We start from the raw sequence: 22,678 nt of genomic DNA, 5'->3' as shown, positions 1-22,678 counted from the left end.
AGTCCACAGGAGGAGATGCCACGGCCGCTGCTGCTCCTGCCGCCCCCGGTGCAGAGCTCATGTCAGGTAAAAAAATAAATAGATAAAATGTGAAAGGTCACTCTGCATGTGTAGTTTGTACAGTGGAGGGAAGAGCAACACGTTGCAGACGTTTTACAGAAATATTTTCATTTCTGTAAAACACACCGTGCTGCAGCCATGGATGGATTACTTAACGGACTTAAAGTGCACAGGGTTTGAATTTAAAAATCTTAAATCTTACTGTTTCCTTCGTGTTATAGCGGCACAGCACACTGGGGCCACAGTCACATTAGTAAAGCTATTTAAATAAGTTTCGCAGCAGAGTAGCTCTGCTTTAAGAAAATATAACCTGCATGTCACACTTTCTCTGACAGTTTTATTTTATATAGCGTGCTTCTTCATCTCCAGTGTGAACTGCATACTGAAGTTAAGCTGCTGTTTTTCAGCCAACAGCAGAATCAGAGAGCTCTGGTTCACCAGCAAAATGTTGTTGAAAGAGACATTGTTTGTTGTGTTTCAGTCTGGATGTCTTGCTACTCTATAGGAGGGGTGGGGGCCTTTTACACGTTTGCGCCTCCTCATAATCCGTCCATGACTGCAGCTCTTGTTAATCCATTAGTAGCTGCATGCGGCCTTGGTGTTGTCCTTGTAATAATTTGTACTTCAGAGCCACTTTATTGACATCTTCCTTACAGTTGTTTACAGTAGTGACTTCGTTTACATGCACAGAATATTTTTACCCTTACTCTGAAAAAGACAATATTTCTACTAAGCTGTTTCCATGGCTACTGAAAATGAAGATTCCACTAATGCTCCTGTTTACATGCAGTTGTGCATGCTCAAATGAATGTGCTCTAACATGTTTATCGCCACAAAAAAGTGTTCGACCAGGCAAACACAGCCTCCCTCTTTCATTCTTTCAACCACCTCCTTGAAAAGGTTGGCGTTGCGATATTTGCACATATCCAAGTCTTTCGTAATGTTTGAAAGTAGGTGTGTTTCTCCTTTTGCCCAGAAATGTGGGCTTTCCTTTTGGGAATGCAGCTCTACCACAGCCTTGTAAAGTTTTGGTGAGTGTACAACGTATCCATGGCAACACAGAGGTAAACATAAACAGGGAAAGGGCCATGTGTTGCAAACTTTCGGAATAAGCCTAATTTAGACACATATTCCCAATGTGCTGCGTAAAGCCCAATTCAGACCAAAGATTTGCGATGTGATGAAATAATTTTAGAACGTTGCAGAGAAAAGTTGCAGCGGTGTGAACTGGCCGGTCTGAGCTCGACTCAAGCCGGCTGATGGTGTCACCTGCATCTAAGCTAGTCAGTTCGCTGGTTGCTGGTTTTAGAATATAAAGCATGTCACCTGTTTCAACAGCCAATCAGCTTGTAAGCTTGTAGTGAAGTCCACTGGTCAGGTCAAAATGACTGCAGACGGCTGGTTCGCCCTCTGTTTCCGTCTTCAGGGTGTCGTTGTTGGATGGTGGGTAGCTGCTGTACGTGCTTATGCCCTCACACACACACATTCTCATTGACTGATAAATAACGCTGGTTAGCCAGTATCTCACTATCACTCTCCTCATTCATATTTTAAGAAGCTACAAATTATATGAAGCCACAAAATAAACCTGAAAAACTGCAAATCAGAACAGAAGTACAGAGAGTTGTTGCATAGAGATGATACACCGTCTCATCTCGTTGCATTGGTGTGAACCAGCAGACAGCGCGTTGCAAGTAGATGCCTGTTTCAACTTGTCTTGTCTCAAATCTTTGGTCTGAACTGGGTTTAAGCATCCTAAGGATGTTCCTAAAACCCAACATATGTCGTCATATTCCACGCGTCTTTGTCGGAAAATGCAGCATTTGGAAGAACACCTAATTCTGAGAATCCAAACGGAATATACTGTTTCCATTACCTGTATTAAAATTCATAATACTGTCACATTCAGAATAATAGTGGCATATTCATGTGCATGTAAACGTAGTCAGTGTTTGCCTGGTCACAGTGGCTGTTTTGTGGTGTCCGTCAGTCACTGTTTCTAGTAACAGTTAATGAAATGGTTAACTGTTAGCTAATCTATATTTTATGTATTTATATATTCATTCTCACACTGAATACCAACTTGTTATTCAGTTAAAAACTGATGTGTTTTGACTGTCATTGGTTCAGTATTGAAGCAAAGTCACTGTGGAGTCCTACAGATTCAAACTACGTCCATATATGGTTATATCAACGTCATCACCGCATCACCGTCATCTGCATAGTACTACTGTGGTCATTGCTCTCCAGGGGGAATTCCTCCCGTCGATCTTTGCCACCTTTTTCCACCGCCGGTAACCGTGGTAACAGTTACCATGGCAACGTGAACTCCCTGCTCACCTGGTTGCTAGTCATCTCCTGTCCTGTGCTATGGGGTCTTCATGTTATATAACTGACGGTCTGCAATACTACTGCTTTGAGGCTTAACTCGTTCTTTCCCCTCTCTTCCTGTCATTCATGCGGTAAACTCTCATGGTTTCATTGTCACCCGCTCCTTTAAAACCTCATTGCATTTTTTTCTCTCTCTGGCATCTGTGCTTTTTTACTTTCCTCTCTCTCTCTCTCTCTCTCTCTCTCTCTTTCTCTTTCTCTTTTCCTCCCTCTCCCTCTCCATCTGGCTCTTGGGCTGGCTCATTGCTTGCTTCCTGCCATTTGATTGGGTGAGTTTCCTTGCTCTTTAACACGCTAATTTCCCACAGTGCACTGCTGCATTGCAGTGGTGCAAGGCAAGCTCAGATGCACTGTCCCTTCCACCACGAGATGCTTGATGGTTACAGAGAGTGTGTGAAGTAGCAGTATTGTTTTTTAGTGCTTCTTTAGCAATTAAACCAGCTTCTCTGTAGCTGCAGTGCTTTTGCTCTCATCATAATTTCTGAAGCACACACACACACACACACACACACACACACACACAGTAGAAGCCTTGAAATGATTCAGATGTACCAACACGCATTTAAAATGTATTCTCACTGTGTATGTTATTATGATGGTACAATGCTGCTCTATTTTTCACAGTTACAGTCACAAATTCTGCTTTATACTTATCCCACATACACATATTTAAAGTTGGACTAGTTCTTACTTTCTATGGCCATATTGCAGATTACCATAGTAGTAAGCAGCTGACCCGACAGATGTCTCCTGTAGCAGATATTTTACACACAGTCTACACTGAAACCATTTATGCTCACCTAAATACACTGAAATAGCCTTTACAGTTTGCTGTAGATGTTATTTAATTTCTTATTTTATGATACTAACCTCTCCAGCTCACATGCCAATGCTCCCTTCTTCTCTCTGTTGTCATGGAGACATCTATTGGTTGTCATGGTAATCCCCAGTAGTAAGGAGGACTGCTAGTATGAGGATCGCTTGCACTGAAGGATGCTAATATCTCCCTCCCTCTCTCTCCTTTTTTCCTTCTACCATTCCTTCCCTCCTGTAGTATTTGATGGACTAGGGGATGTAATGAAGCCCACTTTGACCCCTCAGGCGGGGGATGTTGACACCTCCATGGCTAACATGGCAAGTAGTAAGTAGTCATTTAGATTTCATAGATATGGATTTCAGTACTTTGGGAAATACGCTTATTCACTTTCTTTGTGAGAGTTAGATGAAAAGATGGATGGCACTCTTCTGTCTGTTTGATACATACACTGAGTATAAGAAGTGGACATAGCTGTCCCATTGAAGGCTCCTTTAAATGCAGCCGAGAAATGTTGCCTTCTTTCCAGAATTTGGAGCATGCAACAGATGAGTCCTTAGTGGCCCAGCCTACCCCAAGATGCATTGCGCGCCAGTGACGATTATATATTGAGTTAACTAACAGTTGTTAACTAGCTAACAGTTAACTGTTACACTATTAGCTAAAAGCACACAGCTTTAACAATCTTAATTTAATAGGTTAACCTGAAAACAGTCCATCAGCCTGAAATATATCAAACAGTGGTGACTCATCTCCTTGATTATTATTACAATCTCTGGGTCCATCATTTAGTGCTAACTAAGTTACTAGCTTAATCCTTATTTCGTCAAGTGCAGCTGGTTGCCAGGTAACAGGAACGCTAACAGTTTCTGGGCGAGCAACTGGTGATGCAACCAGGAAATCCTGCGCAGACCAGACTGTCCCATTTTGGAGACCATTCGGTTTGGCAGATGCGTTCCTCAAAGGACGTGGCCGACATCCACCGCGAAGGCGGTGTCCTTCAAAGGCTGCAGCCCCTGAATTGAGATACAGCCAGTGACGCACCCTTATCAGCTAAGGCTAAAACTAGCTAGCATGGTTAGCGAGGTGAATTTATAATTCATGTTAACTGATATTATGCTAATGTTGGCTAGCAGAAAAAAACAGGCTTAAAACAAAATCTGCTTACCGTGAAAAATGAACAGCAGACTCCTTAAACTGAACGCTGAATAACATATTTAGTGACCAAAATGTTACAATTAACTTTCATGAACTGAAAAGTTCCAAGACGAAAAACACAGACTATACCCAAAAATAAGTTATCAGCTATTTGAATGTAGAGATTGAAGAAGACATAAAACTAGTGATTGAGATCATAAACTTATTAGGAAGATGTTTACTGAAGTAATAAATCAAGTGAGAGATGGGCTCATTTTCTCAAAGACTTGTAGCCTACAATTGGAGCTCTTTTTGCAGCCAGTGGAGGCACCTCCTGCTGGCCATTAAAAGAATGCAGGTTTAAGTCACTTCCAACCTGGAGGCTACGTCCACTTCTTTTATAGTTTATGATAATATGAAGCTTCTATCAGAACCTGGTAAGCCTATAGGCTTTTCACACTGCATTCTCTCGGGTTGACCCTATTCTCCCTGTTTCACACTGGCAGCTTTTAGCCCTCAGTTGAGTCCATTATCAGGGGATAAACCTGCAATTTTGGGGCTAACCCTGCTCCAGAGCCTGGCCGGCAAGCCAGGATAAGCCCACCTCGACTGTGTCAGGACTGTGCCAGTGTGCACTTCTTCTTAAGCAGTATGAAAAGCCTTCTAGCTGAGCATAAAGAATCAAAACAGGGGAAACAGCTGGCCTTGTTCTGTCTACTGTAAGACAATATCCACCTACCAGCACCTGTAAAGCTCCTGAATTAACAGATTATATCTTGCTGGTTTAATTTGTAAAAAAAAAAAAAAAATCAAAGTGCTCAGAAAACTGCTCAGAGCAAATAACCCCCTATTAAACAGCAGATTTTTATTTTACACTTCAGTTTTTGTACAGATTAAACAAACAAGATATAGTGTATTAAAGAGTGAGTTTAGTGGTGCTGGAAGGTGGATTTGTTACTGTTAGAGTCGGGCTATGTTTCCACTTCTGTTCCATTTTGTTGGAACTGATCGGTAACTGTAGCCTTACTGAACAGACCAATCTGAGAGTGGTACAAATGTGGTTTAATCAGCATATTTCCCAAAATTTTGAACTCTTTCCTGAAGGCTTAAAGGCAGGTGGCGATCAGCTTATAGAGACTGGAAGCAGTGGGAATCAGCTAGCATGGGTCTGTCCAAAGTCTGTCGAGAAAAAGTTGCAACACTTAACTCTCACATAAACTACATGTTGGGATTTTTACATTTATGTTTGGCTACAGATTTTTAAAAAAGGAGATAGAACATGTTAAATAGTGACCTTTAGAGGTGCTGTGGTAGGCTAGCTGTTTGCAGTCTTTATACAGAGCTAATTGCCTCCTGACTCCAGCTCCATAATTCCTTTTTATACATCATATGTTGTCACTATAATGTCAGTAAATGAAAACAGTGATTTTGCAGTACTCTCTGTCTCTCTGTCTTTCTCTTTCAGATCTCACAATGGGAACCGCAGCGGCACCTCAGGTAGCTCCCCCCTGTTGGGGTGCTCCCATGGTAAATGTTGTCTGTGTCTTATAGCATGGAGTGGAGCCGCATGGCAGCAACAGACAGGGCATAGCAGCAATCACAAGCATTGCCTTCATCTGGCTCTCCAGGTTTCAGGTCCAAACACAGACCCAGGAAACTGAGAGGCGTGGTAGTGAAGAAACAAGACTTATAGCAAACCTGTAGCAACCTATAGCAAACTATAAGTAACTGGTGGATTTTATTTAAATGACACTTCTCAGAGAACCTCTAACAAAGCCCATTCACTGGTGGCAAATGTTAAGAAAATGGTTCCAAAGGCCAGATTTAAAGGTACTGTATGTAACTTTATACATGAATTAAACATTTTTATTCCCAACAGATTTTAATGTAACTAAAAATCTGAGACCATCCCCACCTTTCTTGGTTGCCTATTACAGCCTGTGGACTGACTTCTAGGACTCAGGCCAGATTCAAAGGATGTGCTGTTATTCGCGGTGTTGAGCCTTGGCGTTCTTGAGCACCGCTACAGCGCGAACAGTGTGCAACACTAGCTAACATTAGCAAATAACTGGAGTCTGTTAATATCAACAAACAACCGACACCCACCTCTTGGTTGCCTATTAGAGCCTGTGGACTGACTTCTAGGACTCTGGCCAGATCCAAGGATGTGCCGTTATTCGCGGTGTTGAGCCTTGGCTTTCTTCAGTTCCACTACAGCGCTAACAGTGCGCAACACAAGCTAACGTTAGCAAATATATGGAGTCTGTTAATATCAACAAACGACCGGCACCCACCTCTTGGTTGCCTATTAGAGCCTGTGGACTGACTTCTAGGACTCTGGCCAGATCCAAAGTATGTACCGTTATTTGCGGTGTTGAGCCTTGGCTTTCTTCAGCTCCGCTACAGCGCTAATAGTGTGCAACACAAGCTAACGTTAGCAAATATATGGAGTCTGTTAATATCAACAAACGACCGGTACCCATCACAACACAGAATCCACATATGCTGCATTTCCGGTATAGACATTTTGCAGCGGCAACCCGGCCAAGATCAACCTTTACTTAACGTCCTGTAGGAAATCCAAATCCGACAGAGCAAGACTGAGCACCTGAGAAATGGGGGTTTGATCCCAAACTGACTCTCAGCTGCCCAGAGTCCCCTTCTGTTGCTGCAGCTAGACGGATTAGACATCTCTGTGAACCCTGGGGCTGGAATTTGCACTGGCTGATTTCGAGTTGTTACAGCAGCTAAAGTCCAAGCTAAAGTCCACTCTCCTCCCGTAAAAGTGGTGTCCTAGTAGCAGGGAGTGAAGCGAAGGGTCCGCAGGCTGTGCTAGCTAGCTAATTCTTGTCTCATTTGGTGTCTGATAAACAGTAAAACCATCAAATTCAGTGCCCCATATCATCATTTAAGTTACCCACTCTGTGCTGAAAATAAATCCTAACATTTCAGGAAGTGCTGACATATTAAATATATTGTGATATTGTGGTTTTAGCAGGCTAACGTTAGCTAAGGTTAGCTTGCTTGTTAACATGGATGAAATGTTAGCTAACCAACATAGCAAAATACTTTATTGAATCATTAACATCTTTCTATTTATCCAGACTCCAGACTTGGTAAGATCGGTATCTTGTAGTTTGCAAATTACTTTATCAGCTAATGTTACGAAGCAATGAACACCAGATAAATGCAGCCTAGCATAGTTGCAGCTAGCTCTCTACTTTAGCTTGCTTGCTCTCTAATGTTATCGCTAGCAAAATCATATATTTTAATAATAACTAGATACCGGGTGCCAAGATAGTACCTATGCATGCTAGCAGAGTTGCTCACCTTATGCATACGCCAAAAAGTTTTCTAGCTTCCAGGTTTACTTCCATGGTATGCAACCCAAGTAGTGTTTCTCCTGCTAGCCTTGTCCACCAGTTCCCACTCTTTTCATAGACTTTACATTGTGATGGGATCTTGCCTGCAGGTGATTTAAAGGTCTCTGCGAGAGGTGTCACTAAACACAAGGATTTTCTGAAAGTTACATACAGAACCTTTAAGCAGACTTCAACATGCAGTCTGGCTCAAAGTCATTGTTATATTTCTGGAGTATCTACTGGAGAGTGATGAAGAGGCGAATGATAGTGCCAAATAAAGAAGCTGTTGCTTGGAAACAGCTTCTTCTTCTTTTAAGTTTATATTTCCTTTCAAGCCTGTTAGAGTCCAGGCACACCACTCAGCTCTCCCCCTCATAGCTGAACTCACCTGTTCATTGACACATTTGCTTCTTCTGGATATTTCGGTTGTCTTTTTGGTAACAACAGAAATGACACTCATCTGAAGGCTGCCCGCAAAAAGCTTCCTCTCTGCTCTTGTGCTCCTGCGCATGTGTAAACAAAGGAGTATTATTAACTGTTAGGTGAAGTTAGGGCTCTTGTGTTTTTTGTCGTGTGCCTTTTTCTGTCCAGGTTTGGCGTATCTGTCTGTCCTCACTATCACTTTCATGTGTTGCTTTTACGCATTGTGTGATTTTTTGACATTTGTCTGACATTTGTGTGTTGTTTTGCAGTGTTTGTGTGTGTGTGTGTGTGTGTCTGTCGTATATGTAGTGTAGTAACATCCCAACTCCTCCTCTCCCTCCCCTCCACACCTTTAGACCGTACCCATGGGTGTTCCTCCTTTTATGGGGACTCACCCCAGCTTCAGCATGGTAAGACCACCAGCCCAGTAAGGTCTGGTAATGTCACCTGACCCAGTCTGGACATTACAGGACATTGATGGACAATTATCCCTTTAGGTGGCCCTCACACCCATCAGATGGCCGACACTGTGTCTTACTGTCTCTTTTTCTTTTTCCCTCCGTCTGTCTCTGTAAGCCCGGGGCACCAGGAGCTCCCATGATGCCCATGGTGAGGCCAGGCTTTCCTGCGACTGGGGCGACCCCCGGAGCACCGGTAACACACTCACTCTTATATTGATTATACACACTCGTAAACATGAAGGTCAGTCGCTTGATAAAAGGAGTTTAAGTGCTAAATGTAGATGTGTCTGCAGATGTCTCCTGGAGCAGCCCAGAGCCCCAGAAAGCCTCCACCACCGAGGAACGCTCTGGATGACCTCAACATTAAGGACTTCATGTAGACTGACTGACCTGTAAACCCCCAAGGTATGAAGAAAGCTGCCGCTTAAAGAATTGAGATGGATTCTTATCGTCTGTCATGTCATAGCAAAGATTATGGAGCAGAATCCTCTGTTGCACCAGGAAACATTAGCCACATGTGAGCTATGTTTAATCCTGTAGTCTTGGCCAGCTAATGCGCCTTGAATGTGACATTTGAAGAAAAATATGAAGTGTCACAGGATGATTAAAGGTAGTGACGTTTCTCCTTTAATTCCTGTGAAATACTGGATACTCTCACCTCTTCAGGCCTTTAAAACAATGAGTCCTACAACCCATACATTGTTTCTTTGCTCCATGTGGTTTGGTCCTAACTCTTAATATGACTCACAGGAGCATTTTCTAGCAGGAGAGCAACACAAAAATAACACATGTTAACAGTTACCGTTTTCAACATGTGGTTCATGTTGTGAAATGGTCACAGTTGGGTTTAGGAAAGGTCACAGTTTGGGTCATAGACTGTACATAAAGATGGACGACATGACAGCTTCTGAAAAGTGAAGCCAAAACATCTCAGTCGCCTCCTAGTTGCTGGCTGCAGTACAGGTTATAAACTCCGTCCCCCTCTATGTTAGCAGATGGGACATAGGCCAAACTAAAAACTCAAAGTACACATTGAATAAAATTTCTCGAAGATGGTTTCCATCATTTTATGTAGGTCCTATCACACTGATGTTTGTTTTTTCTGATAAGTTTGCTATTATTAGTAAGTTGATGCCATAAAAAGGGGATGTGAAGTCAGGATTGACAGCTCGTGATTGGTTTGACAGTCATATCTGGGATATATTGGCTTTATTTTGTACAGTCAGAAAGTGGAGACGCATTGTCCATCTTTATATACAAATATTGGTTTGGGTTAAATAAAGTATGTTGTTACAGAACTTCAGCTATGTAGGATCATACACAGACCTATGTAACGTGATGTGAACTAAGTACGATTATATATAGAATTATAAAATAACTCAACGCTGACTTTTGGACTTTTGGTTTAACATGGGACATGAACAGTGGTCTTATGGGTCAAAGTCCTGTGTCTTCCCCGACCGTCTTCCCATGCACTTTGTCACTCTTTGTACTCATCATCTTACTTCCTCCTATGCTCCCACCATAATACTTACGGTCAGTAGAGGTCGCCGCCTTACAATAAATGTCAACATAGATCATAAAAAGCTGCTAGAACAAACGATCTATGTGGTTGTGTTTTGGGGGATGGCGGTCTCCTTTAAAAATACTGCAAATTATTAATCTCAGAAAGGAAGCGTATTTTTAGTTGAACTGCTCACAACATATGTCCACATCAAAGACAGGAGCTGTGACAAGAACACAAGTAGACATCCTCTTGATTTAAAGTTTACTTATCATAAGTAGCACTAACAGGGACATAGGATTTGTTCAACACTGGGGGGGGGACACGTATGAAACGGGGTTTAGGGGTTCCCCGCCAGAAAAGTTTGAGTGCAAAACCATATCTAGCATTCAGGTGATTTTTATGCTCCAATTTTTGCCTTTTCTGCAACAATTTATGGTGAAAATGTCTTTAATTTTTGTTTCCCCTGCACCTTTTCTGAATTCTAAACCTATGAGTGCTCAACCTGTGAAAACAGTTGCATAATGTGTACTGCGACTCTGTAGGGAGCTTTGTCAAGTCTGAGAGGATAACATCATTGTGCTGAAATACAGGATCCAGCTTGGCCCTAACTACTGACTAAAAGTCAAGATGTCTGCTTTAGGGGTGTAGCTGTGTACCAATATTGATGATAAACGTGATTTTTAAAAAACAAAATATTGATATAATGTTAGTCATACACATATGATAATATCGTATAAATAATCCAGTGCCACTCAAATCATTTCCATTTCTTTCTGTTCTCACATTGTTTCCCGTCACCATCTGGTGCCTTTTCACTGTCCATTAAGTGTAACTGCTCCTCTCTTTGTGCAATATTGTGAAGTTATGGTTATAGACTGTCTCTTCATCTCCCTACACTTGTATTTTGAGCATAATTTATTTACCAAAAAAAGAGGGGGAAAAAAACACAATGAATAAAGTTAAAGATGAATTTGGCTGATTGTTGTTGTGAACTCTTTTGGCCGCAGTAATCGTGTGGTGAAAATCTGATATCGTATCGTCCTAATCTGCGTCAGTGTTGAACATTCCCTGTGTCTCTGTCTCTGGAAGCCCTGATTCTCCCTCTCTGTCTCACCTGTCAGAGCATATATAATTAGACTTCACCTATTTCTGTTGAGAGCACTTGCTTTAATTAAATCTTCTCTCTCTCCGTCCTCTGCAGGTTTGTCATCGTGTCTGGAGCTCTGTGGATGTGGATGTCTGCACTCCCCCCACTGCCTTCCCCTCAGTCATGCCCTCAGCCCCCCCCCCCCCCATCTCAGCCAACCAGCCATTACATCTGCGATCTCTGCCCTCTGACCTCCTACCAACCCCCCCTCCTAAAATAAAACCTGCCCTCCTTATCTAATGTTGTAGCACAACTGTGAATGTGAACCCTAGATACAGAAAAACAAAACTCCGTTTATGTGTGTGTGGGTGTGTGTGTAACTCAGTGTTAACCTTTACTTAATATACTACGGAAAAACGAACAAAAAAAATAAATAAATGTGTATTTAGATTCATTCTGGATTTCCGCGTATCAGCTGACTTGGAATGGTGGATAAATGTTGGTTTCTTTGCGCATCTCCCAGACGAGGACTGTGTTGTTTAAATGTGGACTGTGTTCGGTGTGTGTAACTTCACTGGCCAACCCCGACTCCCACTCCTCCACCCCCCCCGTTGTCCAAAAACTAATACTGAGCTATGTTTATGTCATTAAAAACTTGGTTGTACCTATATCTGCTCGGCCATCCATCCTCCCACGTGTCTACTTCCAACAAAATGTACCTGAAAACAACTTGCGATCGAATCTGGACTTATCATCGAACACATCAAGTTGTGTTCAGTTTCATTTTTACTTTTGTTTTTTTTAGGGATCGTGTGAAACATGCAAAAATTTGTGAACTGTGTTCGAATTGACATATGCATTTTAGACTGTTTTAAATGTTAGATTATTTTCTTTATTCTTTATTTTGTGAGAAAAAATGTATCATATATTTTTAGTTAAATTATAAGGTTGAAATAAGGCAAGTAGACTTTAAAAAAAAATCCCCGCCTTCTTTGTACATACCTCTCAATCTGTAATCAGAGGCAGTATTGAATGGAAACTTCGCCCCGAGTGTTTACTGTTGCGCCCCCAGCTGGTGTGGAGTGATACTGCATCGTAGCATGCGACAGGTCAATCTGGGATGCATCAAACTCTCAGAGAGGTCCTTCCTCCACATAAGACGTTAAGGGAAGGAAGTGTTTGTGTATGTGATTGGGATGTGGCTTCTGTCCTCTCTGCAGCAGCGCTCGGTACATTTGTTCACGTGCTGCAGGTCTGGAGGACTCTCACTGTAAAGCACTCAAGTATACGCTGGATGTTCTGTGTGTTGTTTATTTCCAAAAGTGACTGTATCTTAATCCATTGTGGCAAGTGTTGAAAGAAAAATAAAGATGACTACGACACGTTTAAAAAAAAACAAAAAAAACAATAAGAATGTGGATAAATAATGTTTGCTAAGTATTCAACATGAAGGCTGTGTTGTTTTTCTTTGGGTTATTATGGATGGCATCGTTCTTTCTCCCTCACCCCCACCTGCATGTGAGTCCAAATGAGATGCAATAAAAGACAAATACACTGATCCAAACGACCCTCACGGCTCATCACTGATCTTTGCTCTACTTGTTTGAAAACTCAACATTTTTATTTGTTATCAGCATGAAATATTTTAAAAAGAAAGTGTGTTTGTGGCATGAACATTTCAGTTCAGTAACAGATAAAATTACAATTCAAGATGCTGTAAAACTTCAATTCATAGCCCGGGCTATTTACTTAAATCACTGAAATCAACAGGCCCATATATGGGACAGGCCTTTAATTTCTTTCACACAAACCTTGCTCAGCAATCAGTCCCTCCAGGATCTCCCGGCCAAAAACCTTTGAATTTGCAGCCAATTTTGTCAAAAATTGCGATAAAAATTGTGGGGTTTTTGTTGTTTTTTATGTGATTTTTTTTTTCAATTACTACCTTGCTATAATAATCATACTGAATATTACAAAAATAGCTGCAAATGTTTTTTATAGTTCTCTTCTTTAGTTTTATTTAATTAGTTTCAAAACATGGACTCCAATAATGTTGCAAAAAATCCTGAGTGAATATTGTAGCTCTCAAACCAGACAATGTGACTGTAAAACAACATGTAAGCTACGTCTTCTGTAAACAACATTTTTATCGCAGTTTTTTGCGTGAAATTGCGGCAAATCACAAAAAAGCTCAGGAAATGATCGGGAAATACAATCATATGAATATTGTATGAAAATTAGGTTTCAGATAATATATCAATTATGAATCATTAATTTGATCTATCTCCGACAGACAGCACATCAAAGAGAGAGTGAGTTATGGCACAGCACCCAGCACACCGACACAACACCACAATCCTCACAACTTGGATTAATTTTTATGAAAAACCCTTTTGATTCTTTTGATCCAAGGACCCCTATGGACTAAAGGAATATGAATAACTTACAGGATAATGGAGGAATGGACACATAATTTGAGGTAGTCAACAACCTGCTTTTATAAATCCAAAGAACTTCTATTAAAAAAGAAAGAACTGCTTGGCAACCAGACCAGGTGTCTAATTGAGACAGGCCTTTATTTGTGAAAATGTGTAGCCGCGGGCCAGAAAAAAGGGCTAGGTGTTGAAGTTTTGTAGTATTTTAAATATCAGAAAATAAATATATATTTTTGATAAAGATATATTGATGATTTTTGATAAAGATATATTATATGACGGTCCCTTGTGCACGCTATTGTGCACATATCATCTTATCACGTTAAAAAATTTGACATGGGATAACATCAATATACATATTATCTAGCAATCGTCATTGCACATCGGTATCTAACCAAAAATACCAAAGAAAATAAGAAACCAAGAATTTATTTATTTAACTTACCAATTTTAATAGCTAATTTATACTCAAAGAATAATTGATTTATAGATTATTTACAGTTACAGTCAGGTCCATAATTATTTGGACAATGATACAGTTGTCGTCATTTTGGCTCTGTACACCACCACAATGGGTTTTAAATGAAACAATGAATACCTGCTTAAAGTGCAGACTCTCAGCTTTCATTTAAGGCTTTTTTCAAAAATGTAGTATGAACCGTGTAGGAATTACAACCATTTCTTCACACAGTCCCCCAACTTTAAGGGCTCATAAGTATTTGGACAAACCAACATAATCATCAATTAAACAGTCAGTTTAAATACTTGGTTGCAAATCCTTTACAGTCAATGACTGCCTGAAGTGTTGGACACATAGACATCATCAGATGCTGGGTTTCTTCCCTGGTGATGCTCTGCCAGCCCTTTACTGCAGCCGTCTGCACTTCCTGCTTGTGTTTTGGGTGTTTTGCCCTCAGTTTTGGCTTCAGCAAGAGAAACGCATGCTCAGTTGGATTCAGGTCAGATGATATGACTTGGCCATTACAGAACATTCCACTTCTTTGCCTTAAAAATGTCTTTGGTTGCTTTTGCAGTATGCTTCAGGTCAATGTCCAACTGCACTGTGAAGCATCGTCCAATGAGTTTTGAAGCATTTAATTGAATCTGAGCAGATAATGTAGCCCCAAACACTTCAAACACTTGTTTATCACAAGATGCAAACCATTGGTTAGCCTTAAAAATGGAAGGCCAGATTAGAGTTTGTCAAAAACCATCTAAAAAGCCTGTACAGTTGTGGAACAGCATACTATGGACAGATAAAACAAAGATCAACTACCAGAATGATGGGAAGACAAGAGAAGGAAGAAGGGAAGGAACTGCTCATGATCCAAAGCACACCACCTCATCAGTGAAGCATGGTGGAGGTACTGTTATGTCATGTCCATGTATGGCTGCCAGTGGAACTGGTTCTCTTGTATTTATTGATGAGGTGACTGCTGACAAGAGCAGCAGGATGAAAGCTGAAGTGTTTGGGGCACCATTATCTGCTCAGATTCAACCAAATGCTTCAAAACTCATTGGACGATGCTTCACAGTGCAGTTGGACATTGACCTGAAGCATACTGCAAAAGCAACCAAAGACATTTTTAAGGCAAAGAAGTGGAATGTTCTGCAATGGCCAAGTCATATCATCTGACCTGAATCCAATTGAACATGCGTTTCTCTTGCTGAAGCCAAAACTGAGGGCAAAACACCCAAAACACAAGCAGGAAGTGCAGACGGCTACAGTAAAGGGCTGGCAGAGCATCACCAGGGAAGAAACCCAGCATCTGATGATGCCTATGTGTCCAACACTTCAGGCAGTCATTGACTGTAAAGGATTTGCAACCAAGTATTTAAACTGACTGTTTAATTGATGATTATGTTGGTTTGTCCAAATACTTATGAGCCCTTAAAGTTGGGGGACTGTGTGAAGAAATGGTTGTCATTCCTACACGGTTCATACTACATTTTTGAAAAAAGCCTTAAATGAAAGCTGAGAGTTTGCACTTTAAGCAGGTATTCATTGTTTCATTTAAAACCCATTGTGGTGGTGTACAGAGCCAAAATGACGACAACTGTATCATTGTCCAAATAATTATGGACCTGACTGTATATAATAAGTTTGTTATTGATGCTTTTGGCTATTTTATAAATAAATAAATAAACATGATGGAGATGGGTTTGCCTTTTTCAGGGACATAAATATCAAATGGCATTGTTTTTGATTTAAGTGGAGTTCTTCTTTGAGGACAGGCATATTTTTAAGGTGGCAATCACTCATAATTCTCATAATTCTCCACCCAACGCATTGTTGGGGGGCCCACTCACACCTCACAGGCCCCAGTGTAACCGCACTGCCTGCACTGTCTGTATTTATGCCCCTGGTCCCATGCATAAACGTTACCAAGTGTTAAGACTTGGACTCCGTCATAGTCATGTGCATTCGTCTCCCCCAATAAAAACATGATGTCATAGCAAAGGACTTTTATTTTTACAAAAGTAAAGACATTTCCACCATAAATTGATGCAGAAAAGGTGAAAAGTGATGCAGAAAAACAACATAATGCATAAAATTAGGTGTTTGGCACTCAAAATTTTCTGGGGCAGGACCCCAAACCCTTGTGTGTTTCATATGTGTCCCCTTAATGCTGATAGAAAACCCACATCCTCGGTCTCAGTTATTATTTCAGACAGCTCCAGGGGTCTCCTACTTTAGTAATGAGAGACCAGCAGTGGCTACACGTTTCCATATTTTGGAAATACATGATGATAAATTAATAAAAGATACATCTGACCTGACACCCACACTCATTTACAACATTAAAAACTTCATAACATGATGGTGATGATGTGCTGTTTCATTTGGGAAGAAAAGGAAACAAACATATTGATTCACATACAAACATTTCATGAGCATGACTTAAATCTTTTTCAAATATCCCAGACAGCATATATTAATATTGTCATTATATGTTTTTGCAATATGTTGAAGCATATTTAATGTTGGACACAACAGATTTAATCATACAAAGGTGTGTTTGAAGCCGTGACTCATAACCTCTGGAGGCAGGAGGAAGTGCATTTTTGGAAGACATGATTGTAGTCCTTGACAACACTGCAGTCTGCACTCAATTCTGCTATTTACATTGTATTTTAAACATGCCCAGTATCTGATTCCAGTGTGAACTGGTCACAGTCCTGAACTGACATGCATGTGCAAAACAAAAGCAACTCAGATGTCACACACAGCAGAAAGATGGAGGCCACTCATGTCAGCATTTAGGGTTTCATTATATGTTGGTGTGCAGTGGAAGCAAGTGAATTTGTGAGCAGATGATGAACAAGGAAAGAGAGACAAATTTCTAATGATTGCTTTTTTGAGAAGAAATGGCTGCTACTTCTGTGCTGAGGTGTGTGTGTGGATGCAGTCTCAGAGCCAGGGCACAAGGTGATTTTACTAAGTAGGACATGCTCCTGGATCAACTACCCACATCACGTTCCTGGACCAACACTGCAATCAACCAATCACAGCCCTCTGTCATCATCAGTGTGCTGCCCCTGGGCTTCTTTCAAAATTCCTTTGTGTCTCTTCAGTTTCCCAACTTGAAGTTAAAACCATTGAACAAAATCTTTAGAATCATTAAAGGGTTAGGAAGTTATCGTGCTAACTAGGAAGGCTATGCTAACAAGTAAGCTTGCCAATAGGCTAGAATATTGTTCACTATCAAAGAGCGTAGATAATATCATTTTCAGTTGCAAATTGCTACGATTAACACATTTTCCCTCCAGTGTTGATCCTGGATTGATTTGGTTAGGTTTATCCAGGACCATCATCATCACCACCATGCTGATTATGGATAATCCAGGGTCAACATGTCAACACAAGCACTGCAATCAACACAAGCACTGCAATCTTGTAAAAAAAAGTTTTGAATAGGCTATGAAGAAGGAGGGAAATGTGTCCTTCGCAGTTCAACTGCAAAATTACATTTTCCTTATTCTTAATGTTAATAAACAATGTTTTAGCCTCACTGGCAACCTTACTTGTTAGCATAGACTACCTACTTAGCAAGCTAACTTGCTAATATTCTAGCCGATTGGCAAGTTTACTTGTTAGCGTTGCCTACCTGGTTATCAAGCTAACATGCTAACGTTTTAGCCTGTTGGCAAGCTTTCTTGATAGCGTAGACTACCTACTTAGCAAGCTAACTTGCTAATATTCTAGCCGATTGGCAAGTTTACTTGTTAGCGTTGCCTACCTGGTTATCAAGCTAACATGCTAACATTTTAGCCTGTTGGCAAGCTTTCTTGATAGTGTAGACTACCTACTTAGCAGGCTAACTCGCCAACATTTTAGCTTATTGGTAAGCTTACTTGTTAGCATAGCCCATTTAGTTAGCAAACTAACTTGCTGATGTTCTAGCCTATTGGCAAGCTTACTTATTAGCATAGCCAACCAAGTTAGCAAGCTAATTTGCTGATATTCTAGCATATTGGCAAGCTTACCTGTTAGCATAGCCTAGTTAGAAACCAAATTCTCTGATATACTAGCTTATTGGCAAGCCTAATTAGCATAACCTACCTAGTTAGCAAGCTAACTTGATAATATTCTAGCCTATTGGCAAGTTTACTTGTTAGAAAGCTAACTCACTAACCCTGCAGTAGCTCATAATATATTTGTTCAATGATATTGAGGATTTTCTTCAACTTTATTAACTTCATTTTGGAAAACTAGCTTAGCTCTGAAGAAGCACAAAGGAAATTTGAAAGAAGCACAGCTGTGATTGTTTGTCGTGCTGGTCCAGGAAGGCGATGTGGGATGTTGATCCAGGAGCATGTTTTACAAAAACATCACCTCATGCTGGAGCCAGGAGTGGTGGGATCTTGACGTGAATGGCTTTACTGAAAAAGATTTTGCCTATTAAGGGGTACTTTTAACTACATCTGTAAGCGCCTCATCTGTAGGTGACATAACTGAACTTCGATATGGCTGTGTACAACAAGGCCACATTGCCAAAAATCAGACCTGTATCTGATTTTGAACCACATATGAAAGTGGCCCAAATCAGAGTTGAAAGATCAGACTCCATATGATTTGTGCTACTCACACTGTAATGAAAAACCCAGATCTGATTCACATATCAGAAAAAAATAAATCAGATTGGGACATTTTTGCCGGCAGTCTGGACGCAGCCTTACACTATGCTACTAGTTACTTTTGACTTATTTGTACAAAGCATCTAAGTCCTACTCTTTACATTAAAACATCAACACATAAGTCAAAGTTTAGGACCACTCCTATGATTTTGTTTGTTTGTTTTATACACAGACCCAGATGTTTGAGTCTCTCTGAAACTGAACCTTTTTCAAGGTCCATCTCTTTGCAGTCAAACCTCTTTGCAGAGATGTGGATCTCCATGGATCCAGTGACAGATCTGAGCGTATTTAGGTGGAGTAATTCTCACTGCAACATTAAAGTCCCTCTGCTCGCCCCCATCCGCCTCCACCCATTGATGGCCTGAAAACACCCCAATCACCCTCCGCTGCCACTTCCCTTTCCTGCCTTCCTCTCCTGCTTCCTGTCTCAGACGAACATAAACGCCTGCGCCTGTGGCGCCCGGCTGTGCATCGCAGTGCTGGTACATCAAATCCTCTGACTCGTTTGCCACCGAACAAAACCGATAAACCACCTTCTCGTCTCCACGCCCGTCCAGCAGGCTTTTGTCAACGTCGTAGCCTGAGAAGTGGATCCGTGCTGGGAGGGTGGCGGAGGGTGCCACTCCCAGCTCCATGTACTTTTGCTTGAGGGGTCGTTTCAGCTCCAGGAGGGCGTAGTCGTAGTCGGGGGACACTGAGTTGGTGGAGCTCTTGGTTTGAATCCATCCTTGGGGGATTTGGGTTTGTTTGACTCGTGTCCAACGGAAGACAGGCTGCTTCCTGGGTTCGCTACGTCGTATACGGCGTCTTCGTTTCCCTTTTCTCTCTGACTCACCCATATTCCCACGATCAGCTGCACCCTCCTCACCCTCTCTTCTTCCTCTGCGCCTCCTGCCTTTGCCTCCCTTTCTCCCTCTCCCCACATCTCCATCTATACTATTCTGCTCCTCACCTTCCTCTATCACCTGCTCCTCATCCTCTCCTCTCCTCCCACCCATCTGCTGCCCTCCTCTCCTTCTACCCCCTCTTCTTCTCTTACTCTTGAGCTGCAGCACCCCTACTCTCAGCCTCCTGACACTCGCTAGGTAGTCCTTCCCATCATGGATGCAGCGTGCTGCCGTTAGCACGTGTTTCTGGGATACCAGGACTCCGGAGCAGCCCGAGGAGAGACGAACAGCGGTGGAGAAAGGGTAGTTGGTGATGAAGTGTGAGTCAGAGATCACAAAGCGTCCATCTGCTCCATAAACCTGTCGTTTCCTGCGGGTGCGAGCTGGTGGGCGGGCCGGTACTCCTGCAGACGTCGTGTTGAAACCCCACAAACTGATATCTGTGTGCGTGCGGGTGCCGTTCTCATACATTGTCTCGTATCCCAGAATCCTCTCTTGCTCATCCTGGTCTACAGGTGGCAGGCTGCTTTGACACTCTATTCCACAGAGTGTCTTCGCCCCTCCTCCGTCCTCATCCTCCTCCTGCCCTCTGAACAAAGGCACATTCAAAGGCTCAGTGTGTGTGTCCAGCAGCAGCGGGAGGCTCTGCCTGGTCCACCTGTACACCTTGCTGTTCTCATCTTTACCAAAAACTCCAGGAAGTGTCAGAGTTGCTGCGCAGAGCAGCACACACAGGAAGCAACTGGCTCCCATCCCGCTGAAAAGAAAGAGACACAAGTTAGTGTTTGAGCAGGAGTCTTCAACCCTTCTCAGGCCAAGGACCCCTTAGCTGAAAAAGGCTCTAACACATTCTCACTCCAACCTTGTCACATATTGACATTTGGTCATGGACTTTCCATGTCCACATACGACATGCAAGGTACCCTGGGTGCATTGGTTGTTGACACTCTGAGACGTCATGTCAAGTTCTTTTCTCAGGAAATTTAATGTTTACATACAGTCTCTTTATAAATAAACTCACATTTGTCGGTACAAGACCACAAATTACAAATAACAGGGTTTGGTTTTAGAATCTTACAGGATGCTAACACTGCTCTCTTGGGTGAAAGTTGCCGTTTGTTGGTCCTCCATATTGAGTTTCAGGTGCTTCCATCAGGTCGGGGGTTTTGCCTCCGTGTGTGACACTGGATTCTGTGTGTTTGCATTGTACTCTCTGTTTTGTTGTACTCATGACTACTGTGTGTATCCCAAATTGCCCCTCGGGGTCATTAAAGTTCTCCTTACCTTACCTTATGTTGGATTCATGTTAATGTGTATCTTCCGACATATCCGATGAAAAGAAAAAACAAAAAACAAAAATAAAACTACCAAACAAATACAAAAACGGACCCCCTGCAGTTACTCTGAGGTCCCCCTGGGGTTGTGGACTCCCTGTTGAAGACCCAGGTGTTAAAGAAAAATGCCATGGATCCAAATCTCTGAACATCCATTACTTTTTAATCAGGCCAAGAGGAAAATACTATGCATGTTCCCAGTATTTGGGAGTAGTAAACTACATGTAATTAAACTAGTAGTTCAACTACATTCAGATTTGCACAGTGATTGAAGAAGATAAATTAGTTTTTTGCCATTTTCTGTGCGGTTAAGTACAGAAACTACTGTACAAACAATTCTGGGCCATAAAAGGAAAGGAATGATTTTTCTGTTTAGATTTTCACCATTGCCATGAATAGTGGTATTTCAATTACTTTTTAGATATTAATTATTTTATTAATATTATTTTCCTTTGTTTAAGTATGACCTGTGAGCAATAAACTCGATTAAGTGTTTTTTTTTAACTTCACTGCATGTTCCCATAGCTCCTACTAGTAGCATTGATGTAGCTTTTATATACCATATGACCAGCAGAGGGCGCACGAGCTCAATTTCTAAACAATAAACCCCTGAGCACCGAAGTGCAGCTGTGATATTTAACTATAAAATACGCTGTCTGCAGTTCAAATTCATAGCTTAAAATGCAGAAAATGTTATTGTTATTACATGCAACATTCTTTCAGTGACACAAAGAAAAGTTTTAACACGAGTACTGACTGTTTTTTTAAAGTCTGATATTATTTTATTAGCCTCAAAGAGTTAGAAAAGAAGTCTGAAACTAAAGATAATTAAGAATCAGTGTTTTGAAAAAATAAAAGAATAATAAAATGCAGGACAGAACATAGCCTTTCTAAACATTAAAAGGAACGATGGTGATTTTATTTTGAAAAAAAAGTCATGACATAGCTACAAATGCCTTAAACTGTTCCTACCTGCAAACATAAAACAGAAACACCCCCAAAAGTTGCAGCAAAATGTCTCCTTCTCATCAATAAAAAATCCTCTCCATCCAAACGGCTTCCAGCAGACTGGCTCCCATCATTCACTAAAAAAAACTGGAGCGAGGAGAAGCTGTGAGAGATCCTCATAAAAACCTACATCCCACTCTGCTGCAGAAAAAAGCGACGGGCAGACAGGCAGACAGGGGGAGGCAGCCAGGAGGGGGCAAGCATGACTGAAGTTTTTGATCATGTGATGACATGACATTTTGGGTCAAAAGTGGAACCATGTGGAGAGAATTTGGGGTGTTTTTTTCTCCTCAGATTCCACAAATATTTTGATTACGTCGGGAAGAGGCAGAGGACAGTGAGGCTTTCAATGGGAGGAAATTAATTTAGATGTTAAAGCTATTTACAGAGACCTGCCCACAAAATGTTGCCTTTGAGTGTGTGTTCATCCGGTGCGTTTGCGGTCAAAAATGAAAGTTTCGATTTATATCAGGTGACGTTTGAAGTGTTTCCACACACACACACACACACACCTCTCATGGAACCTGTGTTTTAACCCCTGTTGGTTTATTTTGACAAGTGTCTCTCTACTCGGTGCAACAAGAGTTCATTCAGAGTAGGAACGCCTCCTTTTTCCCTGATTAGATGTAACAC

At 41.4% G+C, this 22,678-nt stretch overlaps 2 protein-coding genes across 10 annotated transcripts in view; one reads left to right on the top strand and one right to left on the bottom strand.

Moving 5' to 3' along the window:
• LOC117270444 (clathrin coat assembly protein AP180) overlaps nucleotides 1-12,810 on the top strand; it is a 48,439-nt gene extending 35,629 nt beyond the window's left edge. For 3 of the 9 annotated variants that reach the window (XM_078173739.1, XM_033648060.2, XM_078173735.1), the window contains 6 exons: nucleotides 1-66; nucleotides 3,506-3,592; nucleotides 5,868-5,929; nucleotides 8,764-8,841; nucleotides 8,942-9,053; nucleotides 11,357-12,810. In XM_078173739.1, the coding sequence (XP_078029865.1) occupies nucleotides 1-66; nucleotides 3,506-3,592; nucleotides 5,868-5,929; nucleotides 8,764-8,841; nucleotides 8,942-9,028 (380 nt within the window). In that variant the 3' untranslated portion in view covers nucleotides 9,029-9,053; nucleotides 11,357-12,810. The remainder of the gene's footprint in view (nucleotides 67-3,505; nucleotides 3,593-5,867; nucleotides 5,930-8,763; nucleotides 8,842-8,941; nucleotides 9,054-11,356) is intronic. The other 6 variants (XM_078173742.1, XM_078173738.1, XM_078173740.1 and 3 more) reach the window with 3 other exon arrangements.
• Nucleotides 12,811-16,128: 3,318 nt separating this feature from the next.
• On the bottom strand, nucleotides 16,129-22,207 carry LOC117270545 (inactive serine protease 35-like). The gene is made up of 2 exons (XM_033648216.2): nucleotides 22,010-22,207; nucleotides 16,129-20,460 (listed from the first exon to the last, which is right to left on the bottom strand). Exon 2 carries the CDS (start codon nucleotides 20,454-20,456, stop codon nucleotides 19,047-19,049), a length of 1,410 nt encoding a protein of 469 aa, XP_033504107.2. The 5' UTR covers nucleotides 20,457-20,460; nucleotides 22,010-22,207; the 3' UTR covers nucleotides 16,129-19,046.
• Nucleotides 22,208-22,678: the final 471 nt, after the last annotated feature.

The sequence above is a fragment of the Epinephelus lanceolatus genome, chromosome 13 (genome assembly GCF_041903045.1).
Source record: "Epinephelus lanceolatus isolate andai-2023 chromosome 13, ASM4190304v1, whole genome shotgun sequence".
Taxonomy (NCBI): Eukaryota; Metazoa; Chordata; class Actinopteri; order Perciformes; family Serranidae; genus Epinephelus; species Epinephelus lanceolatus.
Note: the sequence above shows the minus strand (reverse complement) of the source record. Positions and strands in the feature narration are given on the sequence as shown.

Bases quoted from the DNA above. Each gene is read 5' to 3' on its own strand.
- LOC117270545 (XM_033648216.2), bottom strand. From the start codon at position 20,456: ATGGGAGCCAGTTGCTTCCTGTGTGTGCTGCTCTGCGCAGCAACTCTG.